Here is a 9,413-nt window from a genome sequence, read left to right as displayed (position 1 = left end):
TTATTGCTGAAAAGATAGCATGTATCTAGAAGCATCCACCATTTTTCAATCCTAAAATTCCTAAAATGTATCAAATTGATGGCAGCTACAAATTATTATTATTATTATTATTATTATTATTATTATTATTATTATTATTATTATTATTATTATTATTATTATTATATACTTTATTGTGTCCTAGCTAGTGTTTACCATCTTGGCAAAACCTTGTTGTGTTACTGAGTCATCATAGCCAATAATGAATCCATTTGAATGCACACTTTTTGAGCAACACAAAGTTTTCTAACATGGAATCACACTTGCCTTAACAATTTGCACAAAAGTTGTATAAAATCTTACAAAAGTTAAGGTTGTAGATGGGACAAACTTTCAGGTCTTAAAAAAAGCTCAGATACTTAGAAGATCAGACAGGGTTTTTACACCACACTGGCTAGAAAATTAACCCTGACTCCTGCTGTAGTAGCATAAATTTCCTACATAATGGATTGAGTTCCACATGATGATTGAAGTTCAGACCTTCCCAGAATTGTAGCGTTCACTTCTGTTAGTTCATTCAACATGGGCTTCCATTTTAGTGCCCACAAGGTTGTAAATGTACATCCAAAGGCTGCCAAAGAACCACTGTTCATTCCTTCAGCAAGACCCTTAACGATCAACTTCTCAGCAGGTGCTTCAGATAAAAGCATCTCCCACATTACTAAATGTAATGCAGTGGTTTTTGCTAGACCTGCATCGTGGTATCAGCTTTCAATTCACATTTTCAGATACACTTTATGGTCATAAGTATGTGGACACCTGATCATCATATCCACATGTGGTTCTTCCACATATGATGGATGCACACAATTCTAAAGAATGTCTTTATGTACTGTAGCATTACTATTTCCTTTCACTGCAAACCTTTTCCACCATGACAATTCACCTGTGCACAAGGTGAGCTCCATGAAGGCATGGCTTGCCACAGTTGGATTTGAAGAACGTGAGTGGTGTGCATGAGCTCTGACCTCAACCCCACGAACACCTTTAGGATGAACTGTAATACTGTAAACTATACTAAAACTGTTATCTATTATTAATTTATCAAAATAATATCAAAATACAGTTTTCCTCCTTTTTATCTGGTACATTTTTCTTAAAGTTGTGTAGCAGGCATGTAGCAACAATTGATAGAAGTCATCCACACTGGAACAGCTTTAACAGTAACTTTTCCAGTTTTCCTCTGTATGGTGATTGTGTACGTCCATAACTATACCATCACCCCCATCACATACCTGCTAAAAACATGTTCCCAGTTTGTGATATCACTGTGTTCCATTAACAGATTTTGTACCGATTATGTATTATCCTCATCACAAATTCCAGAAGCAAACCTAATTCACACTAAAACTTCAAGTCTTAAGTCCTTATGGAAGGATGCTACAGAATATTTTAGTGCTTTCCAAATGGACAAACCTCTTAAGAGTTCACAGCAAGCACTAAGATAAAACCAGTCAGCGTGTACAAAGCTTGAATCTCAAATAACTCCTAACACTCCATGGAGGAAACTATATACTCAGTAGAGAGCAATTTGGAATTCTGTCTTTGTCAAAAAATTTAATAAAATAAAACTCTCTCTCTCTCTCTCTTTTACTTATAAAATAATCAAGATGGTTTTGTTTTCATTTTAACCCAATTCTGCCTATCAATCAATGAATCAATCAATCTATCTATCTATCTATCAATCAATTCCTGCTATATTTATTAATTAAATTATGAACAGCCCACCCAAGGTGTAATAAGATACCATTTAATAAGCATTTTATACACAAAATATTTACAATCAGTCTCTTAGGACTTAATGCTGAGCACTAAACACACATCAGTTATCAGAATTAAACTGTCCATTTGTTTTAACACACTTTTTCAGGGGCTCCAACAGCAAGCTGCACTTTAATTGTTGGAAATTAAAACATGAAGTTGATCTTTGGGGTTCACTGAAGCTCAAATAGAGAGTTAATAGTATAATGCTAAAAATACAGTGTGTGTGTGTGTGTGTGTGTGTGTGTGTGTGTGTGTGTGCGTGTGTGTGTGTGTGTGTGTGTGTCACGTGAGCAACACCGGAGAGTCTGATCCGACAAAAGTAATGACACGAAAACGTTTCATTATTACTATTTACAGTGGAGTCCAGACGCTGCTGAATCCGGAGATAAATAAATGTCCACTTGTCCCGTGTTTACAGTGTCGTCCTCATAGCGGAGGACTGAGTGACATGTCCTCGTCATCCTCAATGTCCAGCTCTCCGTCTGAATCGTCTGAGACCTCCGATTCGATCAGCGCGCGTGAGGATGGTGAGGAGCAGGAGGAGGAAGAGGAACGCGCGGGGTGCGGGTCCGATGCTCGGGGTTCCGCGAGCGCGCAGCTTCTATCCGCGTGCTCGCTCTCCAGCTCGCGCTTAGAGCCCTGCGGGTTCTCCTGCAGAGAACAATAATGCGCTGTATTACTGCGGTTCGTTTTGTACTTGCATTCAAAATTTGTCATTGTGTTATGTCAAAGAGATAATAATAATAATAATAATAATAATAATAATAATAATAATAATAATAATAATAATAATAATAATAATAATAACAATAACAGTAACAACAACAACAACAACAACAATAATAATAATAATAATAATAATAATAAATGTCAATAATAATAATGCATGACTCTTGTTTAGCTTTGCTAATTGTCCATTTGAACTCTTACGAGTTACTCTTTTTATTATTTTCCTGTTAATGTTTTATTAATAGGGAAAAAAAATTCTGTTTTTATATGAACACTGATAAGTGGAGTATTCACATAGTTTTGAATAGTTTAAAATGGTTTAATTTCATTTTTAACAAGGCATCCACGCATTCTTTCCAACATTTCTTCCAAAATGATATTCCTTGTTTTGACGCGCAGGTAATAGTGGTATGAATGCCACGTGTTAAAATGAAGAAATGTTTCAATTCGACGTGTTTCCTCGTGACGTGAAATGTGTAGCTCAGGTGAAATGCGTGTCTGGCATGACCAAGTGAATGTTTCATCCTCTCACCTGTTTCAGTCGCCTCCATTTAGCTCTGCGGTTCTGAAACCACGTTTTTACCTGCAGGAGGAAACAAATAAACCATTTATAAATGACAAAAATAGCCATGAGAATCGAGACAAGTTAATGTTAGCCCTTTAATGCACCGTGTTGCCATATGGCAACAATTCATTTATCTCCGTTTATTTCTGATAGGCAATAATACAAAACTACCTTTTTTTTTTATATGTTATTGGGGAGAAAGGGGGACTTGAACTTTGACATAACAAAAAAAAAGTGCCATCTCATATATGTTGTGTTATTTTTGACTATATGCTAAACTATTTGACTATATACACCATATGACTATACTTTTTCACCACTGCATTTACCAAATACCGTCCACACCTCAATTTATTTTCCTTTTCTATTTTTTTTTAAATATATTTGTATGACTTGAATTCATTCAGGTAGCCTAATAAAAATCCATCAAAACATAGTTTGATGTAATAATCCATGTAGTAAATGGTAAACCATTATGGATTAATGATTCGTGTTCGTATGAGGATTTTAATCCATAAATCATTTAAACATGACATTTCAACGGAATGTGTGAGCATTGCTGATTTGGTGGAAATGCTTGTTGGTGCTCTTTTCTTTCTTCCTTGCAGAAGAAAGTTTAAAAAATTTAGCATAGTGTTAATTTAGCGTCCTGCCTGTAAGTCGGAAATAGCTACACAGGACAATATTTAATGTGGAAGTAACACCTTAAGAGTTCAATTACATCTTCTTTTATTATTATTATTATTATTATTATTATTATTATTATTATTATTATTATTTATACCTGTCTCTCACTCAGCTGGAGCATTTTGGCCAGTCGTTTCCTCTCTGGTGGTGAGAGATATTTCTGTGTCTCGAACTTTTTCTCCAGCTCTACAGTCTGATCGTTGGAGAAGCGCACCTGTCCTCCTTTCCTCTTGTGCAGAGGGCGCTGAATGAACGGAGTCCACAATAAGGGCTTACCTGAACACACAAAGCACAAACATGAGCACATAGCTAAAATAATAAATCAATAAATCAATAAACAAACAAACAAATAAATAAATCCGTATTATTGTTATTGTTGTTGTTCCTCTTCTTTTCTTCTTCTTCTTCTTCTTCTTCTTCTTCTTCTTCTTATTATTATTATTATTATTATTATTATTATTATTATTGTTGTTGTTGTTGTTATTGCTGATGCTACTACTACTACTACTATTAATAATAATAATAATAATAATAATAATAATAATAATAATAATAATAATAATAATAATAAAAGGAAATCCTAGTGTTGAAACAGGCTAACATTTAGTGCATTCAGCTGACGTATATAAACAACATATACACCTTAATTTGTATTCTATATGTGTATGTCCACAGTATGAAATGTGGGAATATGAGTTAATTATGAGTTAATGAATTTGTGAACTGAAATTCGATAGGAAATAATTTCACTGTCGTACAGACTAAGCCTTTAGTGAAGACGTAGCCTAGAACTTGAGAAAGAAAGAAATAGCTATTAATTGTGTTTAATTACTAGATCTGCTACGAAAAATAAAATCGCTACACAAACACTCGTCCTATGTTTATTATTATTATTATTATTATTATTATTATTATTATTATTATTTTATAATAAAAGTGCGAATTTAAGACTTTTTTATTAAGAAAAAGAAAAGAAAAAAAACAATCCTCCAGTGTTTGATAAGAAAAGCTCGAGTATACGGAAAATATCAAATGACTTCCTTTTAGAGCTTTAATGTTAAAGAGTTAAATATTACGATGTTTCTTTTCTTTTTACTGAATGAAGAAATGTAAGTTACTGAATGGTGGAAATGAGTTGGGTTTTTTTTTTTTTTCTTTTTTTCTTTCTTTTTTTTCGGTTGAAGGCAGCAGGAGAATTCTGTTACAGACTGTTGACAGTGTTGACATCCGCTGAAACTTTAGCTGTGAGAAGGCCAGAAGGACTTATGGCAAAATTTCCGCCAATGTGTTTCCTGTTGGTTTATCAGCTGAATGACTTGAACATCCGTCCTTCATCCAGTCACCCAAAAATGCATAGGAAACTGATTTATGCTCCCCGAACAACTCATTTACATCGCTTTAATAATAGAGTAACGTGATGTAAATATCAAGGTTATACTCCTATGAAGTTGTGAACAGGGATTAGAGAATAAAGAATAAATCAATAAATAAACATGAACACACTTGGGTTGTGTTTTATAGATTTTTTTTTTTAAGCAGTCTGTATATGAGGAATTATGGCTAAATGTGTCCAATGTGCTGAATTTCAACACCACGTTTCTATCTTTAATTGTTGATTATTATTGTTAACACGGTCAATGATATTAACTATACTAGATATAGGCTACTAGATTGCAAGCTTATATGAAATGACTAAGTGGGCTATAATGCGCATTGCAGTATGAAAACAGAAATTGTTCATGATTATAATGGCTTTATTTGCTTCACAGACTGGTACTCATTCACAGTGTTAAACTCCAGCTGTTTTTGGTTATTTTAGTTGCTATGAAGTCACGGCCACAGAAGGAAATGAACAATAATCAGAAAAAAACGGATCCCGGCTATCAGAGGCCGAGTGTTTCCTGAATGTGTCTGTATTGAGGATGTCGATAAAAACAATCAGCAGTGCGCACGACTCCGCTCCGGAAAACCCTGCACAGCTCCTGAAAGCACATTGGCTCCTATCAAGAGGCTCAAGACTTCCGCCATACACCGGAAAAGGCATTTAAAACCTCAGACCGAATCACAATGGCTTCACCCAAGGCTGCGTCCTAAACCGCATACTATAGGCCTAGTAGGCCATGGCGCACTGAGTAGTGTGCCAAAGATGCTGTATACTACAATGGCGTGCTGCTTTTAAGTGTTTTTAAACGTTTTAGTATTATGAACTAAGTAATAAAGTAGTATGCAATTTAAGATGAAGGCCTGCACAATGTCATAAAAAAGTCATATCATATTTATTGTCTTGACCTTGGTACATTTTGTGCAAAATCAGTGAGTCTGAAGTTATTTATTTATTTATTTATTTATTTATTTATTTATTTAGCTAATAAAACGACTTTCAATTGCTGCTTAAGAGCATGAGACTATGATAATGCAATGCATTTCCTTAAGTTTCGAAATAAAAGAAGAGACAATAGCTTCCTCTTTGGTCACTTTGGTCGAGGTTATTAACCACACGAGCTGTTATTAAACATGAGCAAAGACAGCACGGAGTCATTTAGATTTTTTATTATTATTATTATTATTATTATTATTATTATTATTATTATTATTATGTTCACATAAGTAACATGTCCAGCCTGTATGATATGTAGAGATAGTCTTTTCGTGATAATAACTGTGTGAGACTTCTTTAAAAAAATAAATAAATAAATACAAACACCCATGCTTGTGTATGATTAGCTGGAGACACGAGTTAATGATGATTTCAACACTCTGGAGGTTCATTCAACACTTAAAGAGTTGATATTCAGCAAAACTTAAAAACCGAAAAGAATTTTTCCTTGCGCCACAATGAACTCATTATTATACTCACTATAAGACACTTTCAAAACAATATAGATATTTATAATGTGGAATGATTTTCACTTCTCTGTGGCACCAACAAAAACAGTACATAATCACCCGTCATAAAGTCCTTAAGGGAACCAGACATGGTTCTTTTAATTTTGCAGAGTGAGACCTGGTAATTAGGCAGAAGTTGTATCAGAACATAATCCCTGTAATAAATAAACACAATAATATCAGTGTGTTATTGTTAACTTACCGAGCGGGTCGTGTCTGATGAGCGCGTGTGAGTAATCTCCGAGCAGCGCGCGGTGTAACGGGTACAGAGGGTTTCCATATGCTGCTGCGGCGGCTGCGGCGAGCGCGGCATGATGGTGGTGGTGTGGATGCGGGTGAGGACTCTGATGCGGGTGGATCGGAGTCGGCTCGTACACAGCGCTCCGGTAAGGCGGCACCCAGCTGGTGAATGATGAGTTCGGTGAGGGTAAAGCCGGTGCGGGTGCGGGGACGGGTGCAGGCGCGGGGACGAGCGGAGAGCACGCGCTCGTAGTGCCATCACTTCTGCCCAGAATGTCTTCAATGTAAAACGGAGTAGGGTGCGCGGGCTGAACCGGGGTCGGCGCGTACAGGGGTACGGGCCTGGCCGCGGGCTGGTACTGCATGACTCGGTGTGTATGTGTGTGTATGTGTAGCCTGTATCTGTGTGTGTATGCGCTGATCAGAAAGTTAGTGACTGTTATGTTTGTTGTCTTTTCCTTTATAAGTGGTGTAGGTGAAACGCGTCACTCTCGATCCACCGCCCACCGGAGTCACTCCCGTTCAGACTACATCGGGTTAGTGATCTGAAACAGAGCGAGGGAGGAGATTAAGAGCTCCAGGATTGACTTCCGGCAGGTACATTTCCATCTTCTGATTGGTTCAGCAATGGCAAAACGCAAGGGCTTAGTACACCTGCATCTATGATGAGCTAATACTGTATAGGACAAGAATAGCACAAAATCATGCTTTTATTCAATGTTAAGCCCTTATATTCCTCCACTGAATGTTCCAGAAATAATAATAATAATAATAATAATAATAATACATATTATTATTGTTGTTGTTGTTGTTGTTGTTGTTGTTGTTGTTGTTGTTGTTGTTGCTGCTGCTGCTGCTGCTGTTTATGATTGTTTCAGCAGCATTAAAGGTACAATGACAACAAAAATAAGATGATGATGATTCTTCTTCCTCTTTCTCTTGTTATTATTATTATTATTATTATTATTATTATTATTGTTATTATTATTATTATTATTATTATTATTATCAGTATTATTATTATTATTATTATCATCATCATCATCGTCATCATTATCCTCCTCATCATTATCATCATCGTCATCATCACATTTATTCCAATCTTAGAAAAGGGGTTCCTCGACGGTTCTTCAAATGGTTATTTGTATTTAATTAAGGGTTCTTAGCTCTTTTAAAAAGTTCTAGTATGGAACTCTCTCTGTGGTACGATAGCACTATGTTCAAAATTCTTCCAGAAGGACAACCGACCATTTGTGCGTCCAAGTATGTACCTACAGTATATACATTATTCGGTAAACACCCGACGCATTATAAATTGTGAAGGTACAGTAGTGCCACTTTATTTATTTATTTATTTATTCATTTATTTATTCACTTTTTTTGCTGGTCTAGTCTTTGGGCAGTTAAAGAAATCAGCTGTTGCAGTAAAAATTTAAGAGACGTATTGTGACTATCTATATTGTTAACAGAGCTATGCAAAAAAAAAAAAAAAAAAAAAAAAGTTTTTATGCAAAAAGACATTTTTTATTTTTTTGTCTCTATAGAAATTTTGGGTACACGAATTTCCATTAGCCGACCTATTGTACTACACTGCAGTTTTCCCTGAATTTTTCTGTATAGACACTTTTTTATTTTTATTTATTTTTATTTTTTTGTATTTTTTTACAACCCAAGGCAACTTACAATTGAGGGAAAACCTTCAAGGTGAGCACTGAAGGGCCTGAAAGTTTATAGAGCTAACCACTCTATCGACTACTTCAAAATCGACTACAAATCTTCTATGAACGAAAATTCTCACCCTTCATTCGATTAGTTAGAAACATATTACTAATATGCCACCCTTATTACTGAAACGTGGCGTAAGATGTGATATGCCAAGACGATCAGTGTGCAGATTTCTTTGCCATTCTGCAATAAACAAGAAAAAAAAAAAAAACAAGATAAATAAATACATATAAAATATTATATTGTAATCTATTACTTATTCTGCATTATTATTGCTGCTGTTGTTTTACTCTTAGTAGAAATAGTATTGGAATAGGCAGTAGTAGTAGTAATAGTAATAATAGTAGTAGCCTAGTAGTAGGCTAGTAGTAGTAGTAGTAGTAGTAGTAATAATAGTAGTAGTAATAGTAGCAGTAGTAGTAGCTGTAGTAGTAGTAATAGTAGTAGCCTAGTAGTAGTAATAGTAGTAGTGATAGTAATAATAGTAGTAGCAGTAGTAATTCATCCATCTTCTATCTTACTCCTTCTTCAGGGTCGCGGGGGAACCTGGAGCCAATCCCAGGGAGCATCGGGCACGAGGCGAGGTGCACCCTGGTCAGGGTGCCAGTCCATCGCAGAGCACAGTCACATATAAACTCACACACCCATTCATACACTACGGACACTTTAGACACGCCAATCAGCCTACCATGCATGTCTTTGGACTGGGGGAGGAAACCGGAGTACCCGGAGGGAGAACATGCAAACTTCACACACACAGGGCCCCTGTGGGAATCGA

General features: G+C 35.8%; 1 protein-coding gene across 1 annotated transcript; it reads right to left on the bottom strand.

Moving 5' to 3' along the window:
• Window positions 1-1,775: 1,775 nt before the first annotated feature.
• hhex (hematopoietically expressed homeobox) lies at window positions 1,776-7,419 on the bottom strand. The gene is made up of 4 exons (XM_017484051.3): window positions 6,873-7,419; window positions 3,882-4,060; window positions 3,065-3,115; window positions 1,776-2,454 (listed from the first exon to the last, which is right to left on the bottom strand). The coding sequence occupies exons 1-4, from the start codon at window positions 7,273-7,275 to the stop codon at window positions 2,230-2,232; spliced, it is 858 nt and encodes a 285-aa protein (XP_017339540.1). The 5' UTR covers window positions 7,276-7,419; the 3' UTR covers window positions 1,776-2,229.
• Between the last annotated feature and the right edge of the window lie 1,994 nt (window positions 7,420-9,413).

Source organism: Ictalurus punctatus, chromosome 13, assembly GCF_001660625.3.
Source record: "Ictalurus punctatus breed USDA103 chromosome 13, Coco_2.0, whole genome shotgun sequence".
In the NCBI taxonomy this organism is placed as follows: domain Eukaryota; kingdom Metazoa; phylum Chordata; class Actinopteri; order Siluriformes; family Ictaluridae; genus Ictalurus; species Ictalurus punctatus.
The sequence above is the reverse complement of the archived record's forward strand: the minus strand, read 5'-3'. Positions and strand labels throughout refer to the sequence as shown.

What these genes read in the sequence shown, in the direction of transcription:
- hhex (XM_017484051.3), bottom strand. Translation starts at nt 7,275, where the DNA reads ATGCAGTACCAGCCCGCGGCCAGGCCCGTACCCCTGTACGCGCCGACC. An exon ending in CATCAGACACGACCCGCTCG is followed by an intron (nt 4,061 to 6,872) that starts GTAAGTTAACAA and finishes TTGTGTGTTCAG; the next exon opens with GTAAGCCCTTATTGTGGACT. An exon ending in TCCAGCTGAGTGAGAGACAG is followed by an intron (nt 3,116 to 3,881) that starts GTATAAATAATA and finishes TTCCTCCTGCAG; the next exon opens with GTAAAAACGTGGTTTCAGAA.